The 27,730-nt window shown below is 33.0% G+C and overlaps 2 protein-coding genes across 2 annotated transcripts; one reads left to right on the forward strand and one right to left on the reverse strand.

The window, feature by feature from the left end:
* The first annotated feature begins 3,794 nt into the window (after positions 1-3,794).
* LOC132049502 (cell division cycle protein 48 homolog) lies at positions 3,795-10,226 on the forward strand. Its single transcript, XM_059440333.1, has 9 exons — positions 3,795-3,983; positions 4,356-4,521; positions 6,673-6,901; positions 7,223-7,989; positions 8,075-8,296; positions 8,381-8,452; positions 8,550-8,831; positions 8,936-9,295; positions 9,748-10,226. The coding sequence occupies exons 1-9, from the start codon at positions 3,955-3,957 to the stop codon at positions 10,042-10,044; spliced, it is 2,424 nt and encodes an 807-aa protein (XP_059296316.1). The 5' UTR covers positions 3,795-3,954; the 3' UTR covers positions 10,045-10,226.
* Positions 10,227-18,656: 8,430 nt separating this feature from the next.
* On the reverse strand, positions 18,657-21,382 carry LOC132050884 (high affinity nitrate transporter 2.4-like). The gene is made up of 3 exons (XM_059442225.1): positions 20,410-21,382; positions 20,082-20,197; positions 18,657-19,403 (listed from the first exon to the last, which is right to left on the reverse strand). Exons 1-3 carry the CDS (start codon positions 21,223-21,225, stop codon positions 18,737-18,739), a joined length of 1,599 nt encoding a protein of 532 aa, XP_059298208.1. The 5' UTR covers positions 21,226-21,382; the 3' UTR covers positions 18,657-18,736.
* Between the last annotated feature and the right edge of the window lie 6,348 nt (positions 21,383-27,730).

The following is a 27,730-nucleotide window of genomic DNA, read 5'->3' on the forward strand; positions in this document are numbered from 1 at the left end:
AATTTGGTTTTTATTTTTCATTTTAAAACTGACAAATATTAATTTGGTTTTGGTTTTAATCAAAAAAATTGAACCAAACCGCTTATATGAATAGCTATTTGAAAATTATAAAATTTCACATATATGTTTATATAAAAAAAATTAAATTTTTACAATACAATTTTTTTTGCACTTTTGGTCTAATCTACGTGTTTGCCTTAATAGTAATCCAATTATTTGTCTTTACTTTCTAAGTTTAATTTTAGTCTTCATTTTTACAAGTCAAAAAATATATTATGAAAATAATTTGTCTTTGAATCCTTTTGGTACTATTCATTATTGTTTAGTTCATTCGTTGAGATATCTTGGTAACGTACAATTCTTTAAAAAAAATGCATAAAAAAATCTTCTTTGTAAACTTTTTTGTTAAATTTCTTGGAAATGGCTAAATTCGTTTACAATGCATATAATTTTCTGGAAGACGCTACATATATAATTTCATTACAAGAGTAATTGACTTGGTAGTGTTATGCTAGATATAGTCAGTTTAATATGTACTTAGAAGTATATCATCAAATATTTTTAAAACTGAGAAAAAAAAACTAATAAACCAACAAAAAGCAAAGCGATGAAAACTAGACGTAATTGGTTTGTTTGATTCCAATTTTGAGATATCGATTTAATTGGTTTAGTTTCTTTTTTGAGAAAATCGACCCAAACAGAATCATGAACACTCCAATGTGTAACGGTTCACTAAGTCTCCTCTGTAACAGCTCCAGAGACTAGCCTATATAAGCAGCACCATTTGTGAACTTTTTCAACACTAAAGTTTCTCATTCTCTTTTCTTCTCGAGCCTATTTCTGGACATCTTTCTTTTTTACAAACTTCAAACTTTTCCAGCCATGAGTGTACACATATGAAAGTGTTGTGGAACCTTAAGGAGCTTCAGTTTAAAATTTGCATCCTAGTCTGATCGGAATCGCTTTAAAGGTAATGGCTTGCCATGACACTATGTTTGTTTTAACAACTTTTTACCATTCTTACTTATATTCAATATTAATATTATACTAGTTATAATTTTTCCAACAGACCTTCCTCCGTGGGCTGACATGAAGAAGTCCTCGAGATCCATGTACTGAAATATTCCAAAGTTTAATTGGGCGGCGGTGGTACTCTCACAAAGGTTATATAGGTGATGTCGGTCGGTGTTGTAGGTGTTAGGAAATTTTTCAGTTGACTTGTCTTCTATTTCATTTTGCTTTTGCTGTACTGTTTGTATATATTTTATTCAATAAAATAAAACCACTAAGTCCCTTTTAGTGGTAATTAATATAAAAAAATAGTTTAATCCTAGTTAATTCTTTCTATTTTTAATCCACCAAATTTCTTTTATTCAAATAAGCATTATGGACAAGATCAAAGTTTTGATGTACTTGGTGATTTACGGAAAACTTAAAGGGGCGTTTGGTTCAAAGACAAGTTATACATGGATTAACAACGCAGGGATTAGTAATGTAGAGATTAGTAATACATAGATTAGTAATACAGGGCTCATTTTTGTTGGGTGTTTGGTTCATTGCACTAAAATTGGACACAAAAGATACCATTTAAATATTTATTTATTTTTAAAACTTAAACATAATTTGTTACAATTATACCTTGAATGCTTGACCTTTATAGGTTTCTTGGAACAAAAAAAGGCTAATTTTGTCATTTTAGTTTTTTATCCATGGATAAGTTATCCCATGGTGGTGGTGGGATAAGATAATACACGCTTGGTGTATTAAATAATCCATGTATTAGTTATACATGTCCCAAAATGTCAACCAAACATGATATAAAATAATACAACATCTAATATTATGACTGTTTTAGCTAAGACCTCCTACCGAACAAGCTCTAAGAAAATACTTCAAAATTAAGTATTATTGATCATTTGGTTTATGGAATAATGGATAATAATTTCGAAATAGAATTTGGTATTATCCATTTCCATCTTTGGTTGGTTTTGCTTTTTGGTATAGGTAATTTCATGATTCAAATGAGGAAATTGCACGACTTGGCCTTGCTTATCTTTAATTTCTGCTCTTCAAATGGGCTGCTCTCAAATTTTTGCGTTTTAGCAATAAGTTCTAGTGGGACATAAATTCTTCAAGGGCAAAAGTCACGCAGAACATAGCTTATGAAATATTGTGATACGAAATATAAACTTATATCACATGAAAATTTATTTATTATAAGGGACAAAATTAAAGACCAACACAAAATAAGGGCCTAAGTGCCAATGACCCGATTTAAATATGTCTTAAAACTCTGAATCTTTACGGTATAACTCATATTTGTGACATGTGATTACGGTATTATGTGAAATAAATAAGTGAATATTAAAATATTTAGGGATAAGGCACTAATTCTGGTTTGGTTTAGTTGCGACGTCACGCTTTACCTTTAAGGAAACTTTTCATTACCCTTCTAAATCTTTTTTTTCGTATTTTTTTGCACCTTATGTGTTGATGGAGGAGGGCGTGAGAACCTCGTTCAAGCGCGTGAGAACTTAAAAAAAAAAAGAGGTTTAACCTATAATTGCCACGTGTCGTTTTCTATTTTTCAAGAGCTTTTCATCCCATTTTATCACCCATTTTCAAGAGTTTCAAATCTAATTTTTGGTCTAAAAATTTAAAACTAATCAAGCTCAAATTTCAACTACTCACAACAACATCATCACGAAACTTTAATAATCAATGGATAAACAACCAATTTGGACAAACCCATTTTTTTGTTAAGCTTTTTCATGATTCAAATGAAGATTGCAAATTTTTCTTCATTTTAATTTCTCATCAACAAATGGGCTGATCTAGAATGAGTTTATCACTTGAATCTCAACTTTAAAATTTCAACAGCCTTCAAATATGCTCAATACCTCTAATTCTTTTTTGAGTTCATACAAAAACAATAACAATTGTTTTTTTTCATTTTTCTAAATATAAAATAATATTTCCGTTACATTTCGGAATTAAAAAGAAAACAAAAAGGAAGAAAAAGAAATAGATTTTAAAAAAAAATTAAAAATTGTGAAATTACACATGCAGCTCGTGTATTTCATTATGTGCCAAATGTTTGGTTCTCTATGCCACATCAACTTAGGGTGACATTTATTATACTTTAAAATAATTTAGGAGGTAATAGGACCTAGTAAAGGTAAGATGTATCACAACAACTTTAGCCAAAGTTCGGTGTACTAGTGCGTTATCCCAAATATTTACATGAATATGGATTAGAATCCATATAGTGTGTGTTCTTCATTTTCCCTTCAAAGTTCATTGACAGATTAATTGACAATTTGACATCATAAGTACATATCGCACGCTTACAACTAATTTTTTAAATAAAAAAAGGACAAAGGAAATACATAAATTTACTTAGGATTGCTAGTACATTTAAATTCTTTTCTTTTCCAAACTAACATGGACTTGTGCTAGTTGTGTTGTTTATTCATTTTGAATGTAACTAAATATAATCGTAAAAAGCGAAAAGTGAGTTGAAAAACAGGTTATAAGTTAATTTTCAAATAAAGTGAAATAAATTATACCGAAAAGTGACTAATTTTTATAGCCAATCGGGTCTTAAAAATCTGTATTAGTAAAGGAAAAATACAACAAAAGGAAACAAAAACAAAAGAAGTGATTTTTTAATTTTGCTTTTCTAAAAGTAGAAAAAGAACTCCTTACTTCCTATTTACACAATGAAAAGGAAAAGTGAAAAGGAAAAGTTATACACTCTATATATACACGATATACAAGCGGTAAAATAAAAACAAAAACACATTTCTTTCCTAACAAGAAATAGCGATACTCCTCTTTATATAACTCTTCGTTTTCCCTATACCCTTCAAATTCGCAAGATCTTTTTATAAATATTACATTAAAAAAAAAAAATCAATACCTAAAGAAACTCTTTATTTTTTCTTCATAATCATGACTAACAAAGCTGAATCATCCGATTCGTAAGTACCCTTTTTTCAGATCTTTAACATTTTGTAGATTTACTTGTATATATATAGTATACAACTTTGTGATTCTTGATATTTGATTTTGGTGGTGTTTATGTAATTATATATGTCTATACAAACTTTGTGATTCTTGATTTTGTGTTTTGGTGTTTATGTAAATATATATGTATATAGGAACATTGGCATCGATTATACAACTTTGTGATTCTTGATTAGTTCTTTGTGTTATGGTTTTCGATAATGTGAGGGTTTTGGAGTTTGCTTGGAATACTGAATTTGGGTTTTGGGTTAAAATTACTTTGTAGATTTACTTGGTATACAACATTGTGATTCTTGATTTTGGTATTTATGTAAATATGAGTGCAGGAAAGGGACAAAGAGGGATTTTAGTACGGCGATTTTGGAGAGGAAGAAGTCACCGAATCGACTTGTTGTGGATGAGGCAACTAATGATGACAACTCTGTTGTCGCTCTTCATCCTGATACTATGGAGAAGCTTCAGCTTTTTCGTGGTGACACTATCTTGATCAAGGTTCGATTTTTTACCCATTGTTTTGTTAGAATTGGTTGAGTTTTGTGTGGGCAAGTATTGAACTTTGGTAGTTTTGTGGGTTTAAGTCTCAACGATTATATAAGGGGTTTGTGCTATGCTTTTGACAATGGTAGTTAATGTGAGGGTTTTGGATTTTGCTTGGGAATCTGAATTTAGGTTTTGGGTTTCTGAAATCTTGCACAAGGTCTGATTTTATCCATGATTTTGTTAAAATTACTTTAGTTTGCTGTTTTATTAGTTCTTTGTATTATGGTTTTCCATTATGGCGTTTGATGTGAGGGTTCTGGGTTTCTGTAATCTTGATCAAGCTCTGATTTTTACCCATTATTTGTTAAATTTACTTGAAATTTCTGTGCAAGTATTGAACTTTGGCAGTTCTGTGGGGTTTATGGCTCACCGATTATATAAAGGGGTTCGATGGGTTTTTAGTTCTTTGTATTATGGTTTTCCATAATGGCGGGTTTGGGTTTCTGTAATCTTGATCAAGGTTACTTGATTTTTCTGTGTTTAGTAGCTGTGCAAGTATTGAACTTTGGTAGATCTGTGGGTTTATGGTCCGTTCTTTATACTAGGGTGTTTGATTTAATGTGAGGATTTTGGATTGGGATATTGTAGTTTGGGTTAGAAATCTGAATTTAGGTCTTGGGTTTCTGTAATCACGATCAAGGTCTGCTTTTTACCAATAATTTTGTTAAATTTACTTGAGTTTTTTGTGTTTAGCTGTTGTGCAAGTATTTAACTTTGGTAGTTTTGTTGGTTTATGGCTCATCATTTATATGAAGGGTTTGATGGTTTTTAGTTCTTTATATTATGGTTTTCGATAATGGCGGTTAATATGCGGGTTTTGGGTTTCTGTAATCTTGATCAAGGTCTGATTTTTACCCATTATTTTGTGTTTACTTGAGGTTTCTGTGTTAAGCTGTGCAAGTATGGAACTTTGGTAGTTCTTTGTACCATGGTTTTCGATATTGACGGTTAATGTGAGATTTGGATTCGGATTTTGGAGTTTGCTGGAAAAAATATGAATTCAGGTTTTGGGTTTCTGTAATCTTGATCAAGGTTTGATTTTTACCAATGATTTTGTTAAAATCACTTTAGTTTTCTGTGTTTAGCTGTGCAAGTATTGAACTTTGGTAGTTTTGTGGGTTTAAGTCTCGACGGTTACATAAGGGGTTTGTACTATGCTTTTGACAATGGCAGTTGATGTGAGGGTTTTGGAATTTTCTTTGGAATCTGAATGTGGGTTTTGGGTTTCTGAAATCTTGCACAAGGTCTGATTTTTATCCATGATTTGTTAAAATTACTTTAGTTTGCTGTTTTTAGCTCTGAAACTTTTAAACTTTTGTAGCTTTTCTGGGTTAAATTTCACACATGCTATGGGGGTTTTGATGGGTTTTCAAGTTGGTTTTAGAATAATGGAAGTTAATGTTTGAAAAAAAGATTAAGTCTTGAGATTTGCCTCAAAATGTGAAATTTAGTTTTGGTTTCTGAAGGTTTTACTTTTAGGTGACACTTATTAGTTTATTATATATTAGTAGTGTTTCTTGATAGGAATTGCTGATGAAGATTGCTAGCGTAATATCCAATGTGCGATTTGGGTTTAGGATTTAGAGTTTATAATGATTAAGGAAGATAGTAACGACACACTTGTATGGAGTGCACGGTTAAATAGGGTTTTGGTAATTTAGTCATGTGCTTCTTTTTTTGTCTGAGTCAAAACGATGAAAAATTGAAACATCTAGCAATATGGTTTAAGGTTTGCTGAAAGAAGCTAACAAGCTTGGTAAAGAATCTAGATTTGTTCTGTTTTTGTGTCTATTTCCTTTATTTTGAAGTTAAAAGTGAACACATGCTGTACATCTTTTGTTTGTTTCTGTACCCTCCTTTTTTTTTTTTTGGTTTCTTTTGCATGTTCAGTGATTAGTAGGTTAAGTTAGTTCTCATGATTGCAGTTTTGTTTACTACTTGAGACGCAATCTTGAGAATATGAAGGTTTTCCCTGTAATGCCACTGTATTATGGCGATACAAGAAGGCCCTGATATTAGTTGGATGCTGGGATATGAATCATATTAGGATGATGATCTTATGGTTAGATACGATTTATTCTAAACTTTTGTTTTGGTTTATAGGGTAAGAAGAGAAAAGATACAATCTGCATTGCCCTTGCTGATGAGACCTGTGACGTGCCAAAGATTAGGATGAACAAGGTTGTCAGAAATAACCTAAGGGTTCGACTTGGTGATGTTGTCTCTGTGCATCAGTGTCCTGATGTCAAGTATGGAAAGCGCGTACACATTCTTCCCATTGATGACACCATTGAAGGGGTCACTGGGAACCTCTTTGATGCTTACTTGAAACGTAAGTGTTTTGAATTTCTTCTGTCTATTGGCTTGCTTCTGCTTTTAAGTTGGATGTTTGATTTAGGTGTATACATGTAATAAAGAGGCTGGACCTAGTTATAGTATACATGTATAGTAAGATAAATTCTCAATTTGGGAGGCTCTGTGCCATTTATCTTGCCTCTGGAGCCTTCTTCTCCTGTTTTTATATAGATTTGAACTTCTGATTTAATCTGATGTATCCATATTCTTTGTAATTTATACTAAGCAAATTAACAACTTCATTGTCGCTCCATGTGCTGATTCATCAATATTGCTTCTTTATTTTATTTATCTGCAGCCTATTTCCTTGAAGCATACAGACCAGTAAGAAAGGGCGATCTTTTTCTTGTAAGGGGAGGGATGAGAAGTGTAGAGTTCAAGGTTATTGAGACTGATCCTTCTGAATACTGTGTTGTTGCCCCTGATACTGAGATATTTTGTGAGGGCGAACCAGTGAATAGGGAAGACGAGAATAGACTAGATGAGGTCGGTTATGATGATGTAGGTGGTGTGCGTAAACAAATGGCTCAGATAAGGGAGCTTGTTGAGCTGCCACTAAGGCACCCACAACTCTTCAAATCTATCGGTGTGAAGCCTCCCAAAGGAATTCTGTTGTATGGACCACCTGGATCAGGAAAGACTTTAATAGCCCGAGCAGTTGCAAATGAGACAGGCGCGTTCTTCTTCTGCATTAATGGTCCAGAGATCATGTCAAAATTGGCAGGAGAAAGTGAAAGCAATCTCAGGAAAGCGTTTGAAGAAGCTGAGAAGAATGCCCCATCAATCATTTTCATTGACGAGATTGACTCAATAGCTCCTAAACGTGAGAAGACAAATGGAGAGGTGGAGAGGAGGATTGTCTCCCAGCTTTTGACACTTATGGATGGACTTAAATCACGTGCCCATGTAATTGTTATGGGTGCCACTAATCGCCCCAATAGCATTGACCCTGCCCTAAGAAGGTTTGGTAGATTCGACAGGGAAATAGACATCGGTGTTCCAGATGAAGTGGGGCGACTCGAGGTGCTTCGTATCCATACGAAGAACATGAAGCTTGCTGAAGAGGTAATGTCATGTTTCAATGTTTACTGTTCTCAAATCTTCTAACCATAAAGACTTGCATTGTTAACTTTGGGATCTTTTATTGCAGGTTGATTTAGAAAGAATTTGCAAAGATACACATGGTTATGTTGGTGCTGATTTAGCAGCTTTGTGTACCGAGGCTGCACTTCAATGCATCAGAGAGAAGATGGACGTGATAGATCTGGAGGACGAGACCATTGATGCAGAGATACTGAACTCTATGGCTGTGACAAATGAGCACTTCCAAACTGCTCTTGGGACGAGCAATCCTTCTGCCTTGCGTGAAACCGTATGTCTAAAGTTCTCTTATTAGATGTTTATGACACTACTGAATTCTCATTTGATTTTAACTATGTAACTTTTGTCCGAGCAGGTTGTTGAAGTTCCCAATGTTTCATGGGAGGACATTGGAGGTCTTGAGAATGTCAAGCGTGAGCTTCAGGAGGTACGTTCTATATACTAAATGTACTGATTTTAATTTATTTTAATCTGTTATTCTTTTCTCATCAATTGTTTTTATTTTCAACCAACTTGTTGTGCAGACTGTTCAATATCCGGTGGAACATCCTGAGAAATTCGAGAAGTTTGGTATGTCTCCCTCAAAGGGAGTCCTTTTCTACGGCCCACCTGGATGTGGGAAAACTTTGCTCGCGAAGGCCATTGCTAATGAATGCCAGGCCAACTTCATCAGTATCAAGGGTCCAGAACTGCTTACCATGTGGTTTGGAGAGAGTGAAGCCAACGTAAGAGAAATATTTGACAAGGCCCGCCAATCTGCTCCTTGTGTCCTATTCTTTGATGAACTGGACTCAATCGCCACACAGGTTTGTTAGCTTATCCTGTACTAATTTCACTTTCTCCTTTGTGGAATTTGTATTTGTTTTTTTTTTTTTTTTTTTTTTTTGCTGATTGGACTTGAAATTCTTAGAGAGGAAGTAGCTCGGGAGACGCTGGGGGAGCTGCTGATAGGGTTTTGAATCAGCTCCTTACTGAAATGGATGGGATGAATGCTAAGAAAACTGTGTTCATTATCGGTGCAACTAACCGGCCAGACATTATTGATCCTGCACTTCTGCGGCCCGGTCGTCTTGACCAATTGATTTATATTCCTCTCCCCGACGAAGATTCTCGTCACCAAATTTTCAAGGCATGCCTGAGGAAATCACCTCTTTCTAAGGATATCGATCTAAGAGCTCTAGCAAAATATACACAGGGCTTTAGTGGAGCTGACATTACAGAAATCTGTCAACGTGCTTGCAAATACGCTATCAGAGAAAACATTGAGAAAGTAAGTTCCCAAGCTCCTCTAGTCCTTTCATAAACTACTTAAAGGGTTGATAACACTTTTAGTCCCTCAATTATTGTTTAGTCTTTATGATAGCTGACCAAGTACATTAATCCTTCAATTAATTGGATTGTGCACTTTTGTTCCTTTTTGCTTGTGAATATTCACAAATTTATCATAACTATCAACTGTTTCACCACTTAATTACTAACGTGTTATGTAAAATTTGTGCTAGTACTTCATACTTAACGGTAGTATTGTTCTATAAATAATCAGATAGTATCACATATTTTCTACATGATTGGACCAAAAATTCACAATAATTAACTGAAGGTTAAATGTACCAAAAGTAGAATATGCCATCAACTTAGGGACAAAAAGAGCTATTGTCCCAACTATTAATCTAGGTTTTGTTGGTTACAGAAAACTAATGTAGATGTGTGTGTTTGTTGCAGGATATTGAGAGGGAGAAGAGGAGAAGCGAAAATCCGGAAGCCATGGAGGAAGACGTTGAAGATGAGGTACCCGAGATCAAGCCTGCTCATTTCGAGGAATCAATGAAGTACGCTAGGAGGAGTGTCAGTGACGCTGATATCCGCAAGTACCAGGCTTTTGCTCAGACTTTGCAACAGTCCAGAGGTTTCGGTTCGGAATTCCGATTCTCTGAGACGAGCACGGCGGGGACCACTGCAACTGCTGACCCATTTGCTACTTCGGCTGGTGCAGCAGATGAAGATGACCTGTATAGTTAGGTTGTCCAAGATTTGTTTTCATATTTTACATACATTGCAACCCTGTAAAATGGGCTCTATTTATTCAGCTGAAAAACTTCTGAGTAGCAAATTGATATCTCTCCTTTGCTGCTCTCAGTTTATAATTTAAAATTTATGTTTGGATCTTCTTGCTCTCAATTTATAATTTACATTGGATCTTCCATAGCTCTCATTTATAGTTCTTTTCTTTTTAGTATATAAATATATGGCTTTAGTGTGTGGTAAGTGTCCTCAAGAAATCAAAAGTGAGGTTTACTATAAACTGGCGAAACCGCAAATATTTTTTTATTTTATTTTTTTCGCTGTTTTGCTAAACATTCTCTTCTGTGAGAATTTTCTAAAAATTGCAAACAATGGTTTTATAATTATAATGAAATAATCCAGCATGCATGTAGGCATGCTACTGTATTGATGCTTTACCACATATTTATGGGTGGTGATATTTTACAAAGGAAAGAGATTGTATAATTTTTAGAGCCAGATAATAACAAAGAGACTCTAGTAGTACAGTGTGTTATGTTATATAAGACGTTTATAACTTAACTATAGGTTTAAGGATATGACAATAATACTGACCATAAGAGATTACCACTCTATTTTTCAAGTTAATATGACCATTTTGTTATGACAACTTAAATACAAATCTTCTGTGTCACTTATTTTATCATATGCATTTCATTAATTAATTAATATATCAGAGAGTTTGAAGTTATATATATGTGCATTGACTGTATATAATTTTTTTAATAGCCAGTTAATCTACAATATGTAATTTTTCATAACAAAATGGTTATAGCAACTTGAAAAATAGAGTTGCAATTTCTTATAGTCAGTAATTTGTACTAATAATAGTATACAATTACTTTTTCCGAGTACTATGTCACTAATGAAGACAATATTTTGACAAAGACGACTCATCATCTGTTATATATACATAAAAATTTGAAAAAAAAAATAACTTTTTATACTCATATATTTATAGTTTGGCGATGATATTTTCTCCCCTTTAGCTCCGCCCCTGATACGGCTTGAGCTAAAACAGCCACGTCTCCCACATGATATACACTACATATTTCATTTAGTTATGATATACACTACATATTTCATTTAGTTAATAAAATTACTAGCTGGCTAGAGTGTATAGTGGACTTTAGTACCATTCCTTTTAAGCCAACTCTTCTAACGTCTCTTTACAATCTTAGACAATCTGGGAACAACGATAAGATAGGTCTACCAACAATGTTGCAAATCAATGTCAAATCTATGGTGTACATATATTACTAGCATAAGAGTGGATAAATAAAGTTAAAATTTCATTTTCCTTTTTTATGCTCTAATTATTACAAATATAAGTACTCTTTAAAGTAGGTGACAGGGTTTTGATTATTGGAATTAAATGATAGTGGTACCTATTATTTTTATGGTGAACTTAGTCACCGACTTATTTTCGACATTTTGTAAATGAAATCTTTTATCTTTGAAAAAACTAGGGGTGTACATGGACCGGGTTGGTTCGGATTTTGTAAACACCAAACCAAACCAATTGCGTCGAGTTTTTAAATTTATACACCAAACCAAACCAATAAAATTCGGGTTTTTCAACCTCGGGTTATTCGGTTTTCTCGGGTTATTCGGATTTTTTTTCGGAATAGTGTTGAAACAAAACATATAACTTTTACTTCAAATATTTCTTTAGTCCTAGTAAGATACAACTATGTAATTAAGGTGTTTCATAAGAAAATAACACAAAATGTGAGAAGAGTGATGACAACGTATTAAAATATTCAACAAAAGATAATAAAATCGGTTAAAATAAATATTGCTAATTAATAAGCCATAAAGAAAATGACCATAATCTAAAAATACTAAGTCATGCTAAAATAAGTACGATTAATAAGTATTAATTACATGACAAGAAAAAAAAAACTTAAGTTATGTATTTTCACTCTCTAAACCAATTATGCAAAAGTAAAAAATAGATATCCAACATTATTGTCATTCTATGGGTAAATTGAAATTCTTTTTGTTAGTACTAGTGTTGAGTTAATTTTGGTTTGGACTTTATATGAGTTACTAACATCGATAGGATATAAAACTTATTCACATTCAAAATCCTAAGTTCAAGCGTGAATAATATGATAATAGATGAAAAACTACGAAAAAAATTAAGAAATATTTATAAATTACATTACAAATAAATATTTTTATGTATACAATATTTTTAAAATTGAATACATGTAATGTTGGGTTGGTTTGGTTCGGTTTGACTTTTTTTTAGCTAAAACCAAAACCAAACCAATTGTGGTTTTTTTTCCAACACCAAACCAAGTCAAACCAAACTACTAGTCGGATTTTTTTCTCGGTTTATCAATTTGGTGGGATTTGTCGGTTTGCTTTGTACACCCCTATTTGAAATTATGCATAAGGCAATCTACTTCACAACTTTTAAACAAACATTATTTCTACTCTTCAACTAATAAGATTCGTCTTTTGTGTGTTTTTTCTCTGTCTCTCTCGAATAGCTGGATCCTTCAAATTTCAACCATCAGTCAAATAGAGAAAAGGAGTTGGAGATAGATAAACAGGGAAAGGGGGTTTTGTTCTACGAGTAAACTTTCTTTAAGACATACTCTCAAACAATGTGATGAATATAAGTTTTATAACTTGACGGTGTAAAATTATTTACAATAAGCTTATTGATGTTAATTACAAATAAGTTTTGATGATGAGCGTTGATTGGTTACCTAAAGAAAAAATAGTACTTGACCTGCTATAATAGATTAAAGTAAAAGTCTTTACACTGTCTCATAATTATTTGACGATATCTTTCATATTTATTAGGGATCAGTATCAACATCCTTATTATGTGGGGAACATAAATACATAGTACTGAATTGAATATCTTTCATTAAAAAAAAGTGATGAAGAACCAGGGGTAGAGGTAACCATCAGAGTACAAGTTGGACTGAATCTAGTAGTTTTAGCTTGAATCATGTATATGTGTTTAAAAATTCATTAAATATCTACAGAAATATTAAATTGAGAACTCCGTAAAAAGTTACTAAGTGCTGCTGATTAGAGTAACCTATTTTAGGGGAGGCAATTCCACATGAATGCCAAAGATTACTTTGTCCTAATTCAGATAAATTCTTCACGTTCTTGCTACTATGTTATTGGTCTCTTTGTCCGACTACTTTTGCACTTATTCTATTTGTCATCTCATATCTCATTTCCCTTTTCGGAATACCTAATATTATATAGGTAGTACCACCGCTGCATCACACATTACAAAAGATTTAAATTACCTTCTAATTAGTTGTTCAATCGTTTATTCTCTCAAATCTAGTCAAACATTAAACAAAGAAGAGACATTGTGGTTGGATGTATGTTGCAAGTTGTAAGCACATGAAGAAGCTAGCTAGCGAGAGAGTTAACGCCACAAGAAATACATCAAATCAAAATAATGATGCAGCTGGCTAGCATTATGTTATTGGAAGAGATCGAAACACGTATGCACACGCAGTATAATTAATATCCATCATGGCTAAAGGGAGGTCAAGAGGTTTCTCATTGCACACATTATTATTTTTGGATTGCTGTTTCTCAAAGACGGATCCATATTTATATTTTATGATTTCAATTTTTACAGGTTTTAGCATTGAACCTATTTTATTTTAAAAATTATGGGTTCATACTCTATAATTTTCATGAATTTTCACATATAATTTTTATTCCACATCAAAAGTACTGAATTTAGATAAACACGATAAGATAAGGTTGGATCCGGCCCGGATTTCTCTACCTAAATCTTGTTGCATATATCTTTGACTAATATAGCCCATTAAAGCATGGGGCTTAAAGTGGTGAACCTGTTGGATGAGTCAGAAGTTGATGCAAACGGTAAAAACTAGAAAAACCTTATAAGGCACTAACGCAATACTAGTACTAAAGAAGTCAATAGATGTTTGGGTTGGGGCCCAAAAATGAAGATGTGCACACGAGTATGTACTCTGTTCCACAGAAGAGTAGTAAAAGGAGTCATCAGTAGTATGGTACTATATATAATAACTCAGGATTCATGCTGTCGGCTCCTTTCACATCTTGGCCCATTCTCACTGTCCTCCTGCAATATCAACTTCATGTCGGTTGCCTATCAAACCTTAAGAATTTGTCTAATGAGCTATATTATTTGAGTCAAGGAGTTCATCAGAAATAATCTCTCTATTCAAATGCCGTAGGTGGGATAAGGTTTCTGACAATTCTCTACCATCTGGACCCACCTTAATAGCATTATCTTTGTATGTTGTTGTTTATGATTTTCTTGTATAACTCTTTACTCCTCTCCCTTATCGATATGAGATTTGCCTGAGGTGTTATATCGATCTCTTCTTCGAAAGCTTACTGGCATAAAGCCCGCCATTCTTTTTCTTTAGCACGCTTCATCGATCCATCGTCTGTCAAGAACTATCCCCTTGTTGAAGTTTTGTCCCACCATCGTATTGCAGGAATCCGGCTCTAAAACTGCTATTTTTGCTTTTAAGCTCATATCTCGTGCATGTGAGGGCGACCCCTTTTGATATTTCTTTACTAGCTTACTAAAGGACGATGGATAATAAAGTGAAAGAAAAAGTTATTTTTTATCAACAAAAAAACACTTTCCTTTTAAGATACTATTTACATTCTTTCTAGCAATTTAAAGTACAATGTGTAATGTGTTTATACTTCATGAGAAGCAAGCTATTCAAGATGAACTCGTGTATCTACAGTGCCCCCGCTCAATTTGTTGTATATTTTATTCAGGTTAGTTTGTAGTTCCAAAATCGTGTAGGGACTTGAAGGAGCTGAGTTACCTTATTTTTTTAATTAACCATCTTTGTATGTTCATTCGACATGTGAGATTTTAAGGCATTGTGCTGTATTAATAACGACATTCTTATATTAATAATTATTTCACGTAAATTGAATCTTATTCTATCAAAAAAAAAAAAAAAATCTTATTCTATCAAAATAAAAAATAAAAAATAATCTTATTCTATCAAAATAAAAAATAAAAAATAATTCTATTCTTCCTTACATTTGTTTAAATCACATGAATTTCATTGCTCTAAGAAATTAATTGTGGGGTAAAAGGCTAAATTTTGTTGGGGTAGGGAATAGTTATCGAGTGTACATTGAACAATGGGTTTCAATAATTTGGTGTGTAGAAAGAAGTTTTCTGAATAGTCATGACGTCCACTCGCTCTTCCAATATCAGAATTTAAAAGGGAAAAGATACTGAAATTAAATGGCGATATGTTCTTAAGGGTAATCTTATCTTCTCCATAGTAACTTGGCAAAATCAAATTTTAAGGAGAGAGTTGAAATTGTGGACTATAGTATGGTGACTTAAAAGAGAATAAAAAAGAACAGAAGAAGCATTAAACTGGTAACCAATAAGGGATGTTGTGGATGATGTGACACATTCACTTTTAATTAGAAGCTTTAGATTTGAATCCTGAGAATAAAAAAATAATTAGCAGATAGCGCTTTCACTTTTAAAGAATCTTATATGGGGTGTATCTAGTTGAAATCAAATTATTTTATACCAGATAACAATGATTAGGCAAAAGATCAATTATGTTTTGAGAATGCATGGAATGGGGATATATAGGTGAGGTTGTGGGACATGAATCCAAAGAAATTTTGAAAATGATGCCTTGAACCTGTCTAGTGTTGTGTTAGCAACTACTAGTGTAGAAAAGACTTCATTTAGGTTGTCTGAATTGCCAAAACATTTACAGCAGGTTTTTAGGGGGCAGGATTTTAATAGATCAAAATACCCTAAATACCTCATGTAATTCATATTATTTATTTTTAAAGATTTTGTACACTTTAAAAATTCATTTAATTATCTTAATTATAAGAGTATATATTGTCTAAATTAAACTATACCTGTATTAAACGTCTCACTTGATTAACGCTTTACTAACTAAAAACAGTAAGAGGAAATTGAAAAAAGACATAATCCATTGCTTTTTCTAAAACGTCAGATATCTTGAACAAATTCAGTATAATAAAATGACGAACCTTTGGGATCGTATAAAATAATTTCATGAAAAAAAACAATTTATTGGGCACATGATACTGAAGAAATTAAACAAATTTGAAGATTTCAGATATCCAAATATAAAATGCATCTAAGCTATCTAGCAAGTTATGCATCTAAGCTATCTAGCAAGTTATGTTTGGTGGTATATTTAACTTGTACACTTATTTTCATTACATGTTTAAGATAGTGCAATATATTATCTTCTTCCCATGAAACTGTGAAGCAAGATGATTAAACGAAGCACAAAATCATGAAACCTAGCTAAAAGAGCCAAAATTAAAATCAAGATTGAAAACTATAAACTTAAATTCATAAGAAGCTTGCAGGAATATAATTTTACTACATACTCTTAATAATCTTCAAATTCAATGATCATTTCTCTCATGCCAACAAACAAGCATAGCTATGCATCTCCTGAGAATGTAAAACTTAGCCTTCTGCTTCTTTGCCAAATGGCTGCACTTCTTTCTCAAACTATTTTTCTCTCCATTATTCGAATTTTTCTCAATGCAACAATTTGAGGTACTAATAATTTCGAATTCTCTTGGTGCCATGGATCGATATGAAAAGGAAAAAATAGTACATTTATATATGTACTGCAACTGCAGCCTCTGGTATGTAGCTTATTCTTCCACTTATTGGAGCAGAGGAATGTATAATGCACATATGGTTTTCAATAGTCCACATAATGTCACTTCATTTTATAGTACTGGATTTGAGTGACTTTGTGTTAGGTTTTTATTATTTTTTTTATCTTGATTTAGGTGATCTATAACTTTGTACGAAATTTACATTTACTCCTTTTCGGCTTCACACACATGAAATCATGCCATCATGGAATGGTTTCCATCATTTAGTAGAAAAAAAAAGTTAGGTAATTGTACTACATACTGACTATCATACTTCACATGACAGGTGAACATTATTGTATTGAGAAAGGAGACAAATGTTACATACAGTAGTAGTAGTAGGCCTTTTATTTGAGTGACAATGGCTTTGCCGGCCATATACTGTGATGCAAAACTACGATTTTTTTTTTTTTTTTTTTTAATGTAGTTTTATCTTAATGATGTTTTGTTGTGAGATCCTATCGTGTTTTATCTTAATTAAATTGAGAATTAGTGGAAACATAATTGTCATCTTCTTAAAGTTTGTTAAAGATTACCACCAAGGATGTGTCTCACTTAGGATTGTCGTGTCGATCAAACAAGCAGTCTTGCGTAAATTGGGGACGAGAGGAGGGTAGAGCCATTAGAAGTAATTTATGGTTTCATTAGAACCCAATAACTTTTGCTTGAACCTTATATATATTGATTTGTATTAAAAAAAAGAAACTCATTTAATATATATATATATATATATATTAAAAATCTAGTAAATTGTATTTTCTAAAATTCATAACTTATAAATTCATATTTCTAGCCAAGGAGTACTAGTAAATTACGCCTCTCTTTAGAAATAATAAATTTACCATTTGTGGTTAAAGTAAACTTCCTTTAAACAAACAAGTTCGTCCCAAATTTGACAACAACAACCATTAGTAGACTAGAATTTATGTCAGTATACAGCAGCTAGATAACTAAGGCACGTTCACGTGCATGATCAGTAATGTACGAGTGTGTGATCATATCAAAGTTCTATCTTTTTCCTGTTGACCAAATCCTTTCAAACTTACAAGTGTTTGTTATCAAGTAATTGCACGGTTTTACTTCAGATGGTCTAGTCTTTAATTTTTTTTGCCCTTCAAATGAGCTAGTCTTTAATTGTTTGTCATGGAGTGCATAAATTCAGCCCAGATCCAGGATGAAACTGAAAGAGCTTGTCCAGCATACACTTGGGCCACTTGTTCACTGGACCACATTTTCATTTACTCACTTGGGGACCCGGCCCATTTCTAATGTCTAAATATAACACTTATAGACCATACCAAACAAGGCAGCATTTGGAATCAAGGATCTAAGCTCATAACTATTTTAACTTTCTAAGGTGTCAACTTGAACTATGAAGAGTAGACGTAATCCCATCTGTGATAAGTGGCCTTAGGCTATAGGCGTAGAATGAATTCAAACTACTAATCGTTAGCATGGTTCATTTTGTTGTTTTTATTTCTAGTATTTTGAGCCTTGAGAGACCTAATTCCCCTTGCGCGCACCTCGATTAATTCTACGGGATATCGTCGACCTCTCACCAGCAATAGGTACCAGGTAACTATGTCCACCAACGGTTAGGGCAGATGAGAAGAAATCACCTAGCTGTTTTTATCCCTGTTGGGATTTGAACATGAGACCTCATGATTCCAACCCACCTCACGGCCCAAATCTGCTATGTACTTCCATTTTTAATTTCTTAGTTGTCTTAAATTTCAAACTCTACAAACCGCGACTGTAATTGATCACATACAACATGTAACGTTTCGTAACAAATATGATATAACAACACGAAAGATAAAGTACTTAATAACTTGCCGCATACAAACAGTTAAATGGTACTGATAGTGTAATTTTTTCCACACTATCGACTATACAACTTAAATCCATCTTTATAATGCAATGGAGGGGGAAAAAATATATATATATATATAGTTCACACAGAAGGTGGTGTAGCATCGGGTGGAGTTACTAAGGAAACCACCCGTCGGCCTCTTTCCGACCGGCTGTTCACCGCAAACTTCAAACTTCCCTCATGCAACCCCTTGAGTTTCTCATCTTCATTCCACTCCAACCCGTAATAATACTCTTCATTAAATTTAACATCATTTTTACTAGGAGGTAAAAACATACTTCCCCATTGTGGAAAATGCACCAACGTAACGGGAAGTGTACACACCACTATCATCATCCCCATAAACGACAATCCAGTAGCAGTTGAAAAATTCGCGTTGGTGAAAAAAAGAAGTTGAGTTAAACCCGAACCAAAATTTCCACCAGCACCGGTTAGTCCCGATATAATGCCAAGTGAACGCCTTGAAATAAAAGGGATAATACCAAATGTTGCACCAGCGGCTGCTTGTGCACCAATTGAGAAAAGTATCATTGATAAAATTGATATAGGGAGTTTATTGGATTTTCCTAGGATAATACAAAAGATTCCTCCAAATGTTTGGAGGATCCATAGATTCCAAAGACGACCTCTCATGCCGAATCTTTTAGCTGCAATGTCTGAAGTTAGACCTCCCAATGGTCGAGCCAATATGTTAGCCATGCCAAATGTTGCAGCAATTGTGCCGGCCGTGCGAAGTTTAAGGTTAAACCTTGATATTAAACCAAAAAATGAAATGAAAATAATTAAATTAGTAGGTGATATAAACTACGTGAGTTTGTTCGTTTCTATAACAGGATTTGATATATAGCATTTTTATACTACTACCATAATTTAACTAGTAATAACATGTTATTATATCTTGTTTGCAGGCTAACATAGGTTATTACTAATAACTTGATAATATAAAAAATATAAAAAATAACAACAATCATGTAAAAAAATATGTATTACTAACAACAATAACTATGCTTCAATTCCAAATAAATCAGGGTCGATTATATGAATGTTCACTAATCATTTTACTCCATTCAAACTCATTTTATTTTCTAAAGATAGATATTATCGATGCAAGGAATTTAAACTCTATATATATTATTTCAGTTTATGTAACACACTTTTTTAGTCTATTTCAAGAGAATAACACATTTCTAAATTTGAAATAATTACAATTCCATTTGACCCAAAATGAGATATACAAATGTTACGACATATTTACGGCTACAATTTTTAAAAGTTCTATCGCCAGACAAATATCTTGACAAATTTAAAGAGATCACAACTCATTATTAAAAAATCTTATGGCGATTCAAACTGTAGGGTTAGAGAAGGGAGGGAGTGTTATGTTAGCCAGTGAGAGTGGAGAAAGGGGAAAGGAAGATATTCTCACCTGTCGAAAAAGTATTCCGCAATGACATTATCAGTGGTTAATTCCACACCTAGTGACATGCCATATAGAAGAACAAAAATCCATGTTCTATAGTTGGTCATAGCATACCAAAGAACCTGAATAAGGAAAAAACAACAAATTAATACTCAAGAAATTTATAATTGTTAACTATTGTGATCTATAATCCTTTTTTATGTAATTTCTAAATATGTAAATTTTATTTGAAAATTATTGAAAATTCTATGTCGAAATTCACACCAGCATTAGTTAGTTTGACCCTCATATATCGAATCAAGCTAAACAAATTGAGACAAAGAGAGTAATTAACCTTTGAGAATTTATCTTTTGGGACGTCTCCTTTCTTTTGTAAGGTACCAAGATTTCCATCCGGCAAATCTTGACCTAGCCCCAAAACCAATAAACCCATGATCACTTGCAACCATCCTGGCACGAAAAAGGCGATCCGCCAGGCCGTGAACGGGGTCGCCCCGGCCTGGCGGATCAGCTCATAAAGTAACGGCATAAGCAATTGAGTGACCCCACCACCCATATTTCCCCACCCTGCTGCCGTACCATTAACAAGTCCAATAATCTTACTGTTAAACATCGTACTCATCCAATATTGACACGAAACAAACGTTGCAAGAGAAAATCCAATCATAAACCTAACGGCAATGTATCCGTTTGCTGACGATACAAACGACATGCAAAATACCGTTGGAGCGGTTAGCATCATTAGAAAAGCGCACCCGTAACGCGGGCCTAACAAGTCACAAACCGCACCCATAACAAGCCTAGAAAAAATGCTACCGGAAACAGAAGCGATTCCAGCATTTCCTATGTCGGATTTTTTAAGGTTAAGGTTATCGCGGATGATGGGGACTAAAGGTGCGGCAGCAAAAGTGGAGATGAAACAAGTGAAGAATGAAGTCCAAGATAGGTGGAAAGTTGCCATGTGGGGTTTTGCGAAAGAGAAGATTTTGAAGACTTTGGATTTGTGTTCAGAATCAACTGGTAAGGCGAATTTCGCAGTTGTGTCTGTGGGGATTTGTGGGTCAGATGTAACAGAGAAGGCGAATGTTTGTTCTTTGCCAGTGACGCCATGCATGGAGCTTCCAGGAGAGGTTGCACCATTTTGAGCCATTGTGTGTTTTAGGGGAATTATGAGATTGTTTGTTTGGGCATGTTCATTTGGTTTTTATAACATTGTGAGTCTGGAAGGGTTATGCATTCCTAAAATGGATATCCAGAATTTATGCTATTGTCCTTGTGAATTGATATTGGTTTTTTAACTATATAAAAATTACTGTTTTTGGAAGTTTTATCTTGTACGTACTCTAGATTTATGATCAAGCAATACGTCACTCTATGTGGTAGAAGTTACTACACTTGATGTGAACATCTAAATATAGTAGTAAGAGTGCAATTTCTTAGTACTGTTCTATTGTTTCTACTAATACGTAATAAATAAACATTTCTGTTTTACCAGTGACGTTAACTTCTATGTATTATTGAGGTGTAAATTTTCAAACAATCAAAGAGTCACTTGTTCGATTCACTATTAGATAAAGTCCTACTTAATTGGACCTGATCAATGGGTGATCCAGACCCACATATTTTCACCCCGACGGCCTGACTTGATATTTGACAGTGCAAAAGTTCTTTTAGGCGCTCACATAAAAATGGTAGTTAACTTGATATAATAGATTAGTTGTCCGTATCTATGACTTAAATTGTATATTTTTGATGATTTAATTTTTATACACTAATAATTTAAGATTTTTTTTTTAATTACTATTAGTATACTTTAGCATGTTATAGAACGTCACTTGCTGCATTTTTAAGTTACCAAATTAAATTTATTATTGATAATGCATGCTGTTATAGATCATTTTATATTACAATGAAGTGGTGTTGAGTGACATCAGGTCTCGGGTTCAATTCTCAGCAGAGACAAAACACTAGGGGTGTGTTTGGTATGACGGAAATTTTCTTTTGTCCGAAAATGTTTTTCTATTTTTTCTTATTTGGTTGCACTTAAGATCTTGGAAAATGTTTCATATGAAAAATGTTTTCCTCCAAACAGGAGAAATATTTTCCATAAATATTTGAGGGAAAATATTTTCCGGATCAACAAAAACACACCAATGCGTTCCCCAACCAACACCCACCCCCATCTCCCACCACCCAGCATCACAAACCACACCCACCCCACCCCACCCCTACCTTCCAACACCCCCCCCCCCCCCCCCAAAACCAATTTTTTTTAAATATTTTATTTTACTTTTATAAAAAAAAAATTAAAAAGGCATAAAAAATTTCTTATCACCACTAAACCACGACCCCCCCCCCCCCCCCCACAACACACACACCAACACCACCCTCCAAAAAAGTTATTTCATTTTTAAAAAAGTTTTTAAATTTTTACACCACCCAGCCGCCCTGCCGACCCCACCTCCCAACCCGTACTCTCTACCACCAAAAGTTGCACTCCAAATTCAAAAACTTCATAGTGATTTTGCTTTCAATATTTGCAAATACTCTTAAAATAACAATTTTCAACTTGCGTACCAAGAAAATGAATAGGAAACCCGATTATCTTCCTAGATTTTTTTTTTCTTAAAACGTTTTCCTTCATACCAAACACATCCTAGGTGATTTTTCTCATCTGTTTTAGCCTTGATGGACAGAGTTACCTGGTACTTGTTGCGGGTGGGAGTGTATCCATGAAGTTATCGAGGTGCGCAAGAGCTGTCCCGAACACCACAGTTATAAAAAAAAATAGAGTAAAAACAATATAGCCTGTCAAGTTAAACTCTTTTTAGGTGCAGCAGCCGCTGAGATTAAACGTTACAAGATGATTAGAAACCAAAAGATTAAACAAACCTAGCATCTTATGGCATCACTTTCTAGTTTCAAGGTCAATTTCCACCCCAACCCCACACACACAACTAGTTGCAATTAGTTAACGTCTGTCTCTATCTTGCTGTGTTTTATAGCCTGTTTGGGTTTTTTATTTTTCCCCTAAAAGTACTTATTTTTTCAATAAATGCTTATTTGGAAAAAAAAAGTGAGGTGTTTAGCCAAGCTTTTGGGAGAAAATAAGTGTTTTGGGGAGTGTACAGCTTTTTGAAGCTAAAAACGATTTTTTGCCCAAAAGCACTTTTTTTTTAAAAGTACTTTTGAGAAAAATACAAATATAAGCACTTTTTAAAAGCTTGGCCAAACACTAATGATTGCTCAAAAGTGTTTTTTTTTAATTAATTGGTCAAACACAAATTGCTTTTCGCCAAAAGTATTTTTTTGAAAAGTACTTTTTAAAATAAGCTGATTTTAGAAGCTTGGCCAAACAAGCTATTAATCATATATTAATGTCTATTTTACAGCATTGTTTTCTTTGTCTAAAATTCCTTTTTTACGTTTTTTACCCTTTCGCATGTCCTAAGAGGTTGAGGAAAAAAGAAAAAAAAAAAGAAAAGAGAATGTCCTAAGAGGTTTCTATATACAATAGTTACTTTGAAAAAATCGTTCTTTTCATTTTGTTTCTTCGTTTTTGTTTGTTTTTGAAGTTATATGCCACATGCCGAATGGTTGCTTGAACCCTTTCTTTTAGAATACTTTTCTTAATTTTGTTTAATCATACTAGAAAATATTAAGTTTCTGATTTTTAAAATTAACGCGTTATATTTTCCACCCAACTATGGAGCTTTTTTGAAGCATTTTTGTTTATAAAATGGGTTAACATTGTATTTTTCATTTGTAAGTTACCACTATGCGAAATTGAAATTTTCTCCGCAGCATATGCCACGGGCATATTTAAAAAAAATGCGATTGGCCCTTTCCAAATATCAAGAAACTAACAATGTTTTGGATGAATGCTTTTATATTTTATGTCAGTTTCTTTATGAAATTATTATTGGACCTATAACCTTGGAATTCAGTTTTCACTCGTTTAGATGGTACCTCATATATAAGTGTTAAGAAATAAAGCAAATACGAACTGTCATTTGCTTTGATTTTTTAGTTTAGTTTAAGTTTTGATCATACCAAGAAATAAATTAAAAAATCGGAAGTAAGCATAATATGATAAACCACAATAAAAGTTAGTATTACAAATTCAAACCTGGAGGGAGGTTTATATATATATATATATATATATATATATATATATTATGAAACTATCTCTATTAAAAATAGTCATCACTAATCACAGTACTAAAAGAAATGCCAAAGCCGACCTCAAAAGAAGTTGGAAAAAGCCGACCTTAGAGGTCAGTTTTCTTAGCCCCAAAATTCGAGAAATTGGAAACATGTTATAAGACACAAGTTTAATTTCTTGGATCAACAGTACTCCGAGTTCCAAAAAAATCGAGACGACTACATATAATTAAAGAAAAATTACGCGATGGGGAAAATATTTAGATTGTACTAACGAAACGTGGCTATAATTGTAATAAATTACGAAACGTAGCTATTGTATTTACGAAACATTATGATCAGCCCTGATCTGAAGTATGCGCTAATACAACTCTTTCGCGCGATTTTCAGCTGATATAATATCTTTGTGAGACAACTGATATATACCTGCCTGATACAACCGATTGCCTCCTGATATCCGCCTGATACAATAGTTGTGACTACATTTCGTAAATACGCAAACTGTAGCTACATTTAGTAATTACATTATGAACAGTAGCTATTATGAAATTTATTAAACTAACTAAATTCTAGTAACTAAACATAAACCAAGCGATAACCCAAATGATTACGGAAGCCTTTCATTTCCAAATGAACATATCGGCCATAGCCCAATAGGCTCCTCGAAGCCTTAATGTTTGCATAAATGCAGGCTTAGCTGGTACAGGGGCCAGGGAAAGCCCAATGCACATGATGATCTCTTAATAATATGGATGTTTACACAAATATCCAGCTGAATTTATTATCTATTTTTTAGCTGGTATACAAAATAACCTATTAATTATACACGGTTGAACAACTATTATACATAGGTAATACATTTATTATACATTCGCTAGTTATTTTTAGTCTAAGCGGTTAGGTGTATGGCCTCTTAAGGTTAATTCTCCAGTAATATTAAGTCACTGTTTGTTTTCTTTATTAATTTTGGTGTGGGATTAGTCCTTACATTGGCGGAATCAGGATTTAATTGTGAACCCAATAAATAAGATGAGCTTTGAGTTCGGTAGCAATTTTTAGAACCCACTAACTTTAAATCCTGATTTCGCCTCTTATTGAAACTATATTTCTCTTATGGTAAGGAGATTCAAAATCTTATACAAGTATAAAATTATATTTACCCTATTCACGCAGTATAACTTTTCAATAAAGAAAACTAAAAACACGCATATTTATGGGATGCCCAATGAAAATTTGGAAAAAATGTACTCGTTGAAATTATGTCCAATGAAATCTAGAATTACCAATCACGTTTCTAATGGAGCGTCAATGAAAAATTTGCAAAATTCTAGTAAATTCAATTGAATCCCCTTCATTACGTATGACTCAGCGATTGAGCTCGTAAATAATGATAGAAAAAAAGATAAAAAGGACTTAGGAACGATAAAGATAATGCACCTAAATGATGTAAGGTGGAACCCTGGACAACTGCACCTGAATTAGATATGACCCACTGATAGCTAGGAGCCCGTTTGGATTGGCTTATAAGTGGTCAAACCAGTTTTTAAGCTGTCTTTTGATTTTTTAGATGTTTGGCAAGGCAGCTTATAAGCTAAAAAAGTGCTTAGAATAAGCCAACTTATTTTTTTGGCTTATAAAGCTCGTTTTTTTGGTCAAACCAGCTTATGCCCACTTTTTTAATTAAGCAAACGGGCTCTAGATTAGACTTTCTATGTCACGATTCGATTAATGACCCTACTTCGCCTGCTGCATCCCAAAACATCGATATCAATTTTTGGTCACATTATGCTACTTAACCCTACTTCAAAATACATAATAAGGATACTTAATCCATCTTTCCTCCACAACTTAAAGCTAATTGGTAATGACCCGCTAAGTCACTTTGAGCTTTTGGATTTTTTTGTCTAAAAATACCCATCCGTAGCTTCAAATTGATATTCTTGACTTGTGGGGACGGGTGATGCGGTTCCCAAGACAATCGGGTGAGCATGGGATAAGAATTTTTAACATTGAAACTTTCTAACTTAAGGAAATGGAGGGGTTTGACCAAAGTCAACATTGGAGGTTAACGAAGTCGAATCGGACTTTCGTCGACTCTATGAGGTTCGGAATGTGATTTATATATGACTTAGTCGAGTAATTGATTGGTTCAGATCTCCAGGAGCACGGGTGTGTTTCGGACCTTTGGTTGAGAAACTAGAAAAAATGGATTAAGTAGGGTTAAGTAGTCTTATTAAGTATTTTACCTTTAAGTAGGGTTAAATTCTTTTTTGATCTTTATGATATATGATTCACCTTATTTAAACTTTAATTAATTAAAATATTTCTTTTTTGTCTTTTTATGTAGAATTTATGTTATGTTTGATTATTTCTAGAATTATTATTAAATATGTAGTGACAATATAAACTTAAAAGAACACGAGTGATTTAGTGGTGGAACAGTTAATAATTATAGTAAATTTGTGAATATTGACAAGCAAATGAATCAAAAAATGCACAATTTAAGTAATTGAAAGTCTAATATGCTTAACCAGATATCACAGTGTTCTAAATTAAAGTTTACTAAGTATTAATCGTAAGCTGATATTGATCAATCTATCTCGTGGCAGTGCTAATGTGGTACTAGCTACTTAATACTCCCTCTGTTCTAATTTATGTGCTACACTTTCCTTTTTAGTCTGTTTAAAAAAGAATGATACATTTCTATATTTAGAAATAATTTAACTTAAAACTCTTCATTTTTACTCTTGATGAAAGGATTTATAGCCATACAAATATTTATGACTTATTTTAGACCACAAATTTCAAAAGTATTCATTTTTTTTTTCTTAAACTCCGTACCTTGTCAAACTATTTCATATAATCATCTCCAACCCTAAGCACTATTTTTCACACCAGAATGGTATAAACACCAAAATGGTGGAAATTAACTCCAACCCATAAAACTATTTTTTACACCATAAAAGAATATCCCTTTTATATTCTTCTCTCTCTTCTATATTATATTATTTTTTATTTCATAAAACAAATCCTTTATTTTTTTTATTTTTTACATATTTATAAAATTATAACTTATAATAATATTAACTTACAATTTATATAAAATTAATATATACGAAAATTAATTTATAAAAATTATACTCCAAAATTAGGATGTGAAATTAATATTATAAAACTATTACATAAAAATAATTAGGTATATTAGGGACCTAAAAGAAAAAATTAAAATTTATAATATGTTAAATTAAAAGTGTTACATAATAAAAAAATAATAATAAAATATTGATGAATAGTAATGATGTTGATGAATAGTGTTACACCAAATTTGGTGTAACACTACTCACACACCAAAATAGTGTAAGAACTGGTGTTGGGTTGGAGCACTAAAACACCAAATATTATATCAAAATAGCATTTGGTGTAAAAAAGGTGTTGGGTTGGACATGGTCTAATTGGACGGAGGGAGTATTACTATACTTTGTTAGCCTTCT

The sequence above is a fragment of the Lycium ferocissimum genome, chromosome 3, assembly GCF_029784015.1.
Source record: "Lycium ferocissimum isolate CSIRO_LF1 chromosome 3, AGI_CSIRO_Lferr_CH_V1, whole genome shotgun sequence".
Lineage (NCBI taxonomy): Eukaryota > Viridiplantae > Streptophyta > Magnoliopsida > Solanales > Solanaceae > Lycium > Lycium ferocissimum.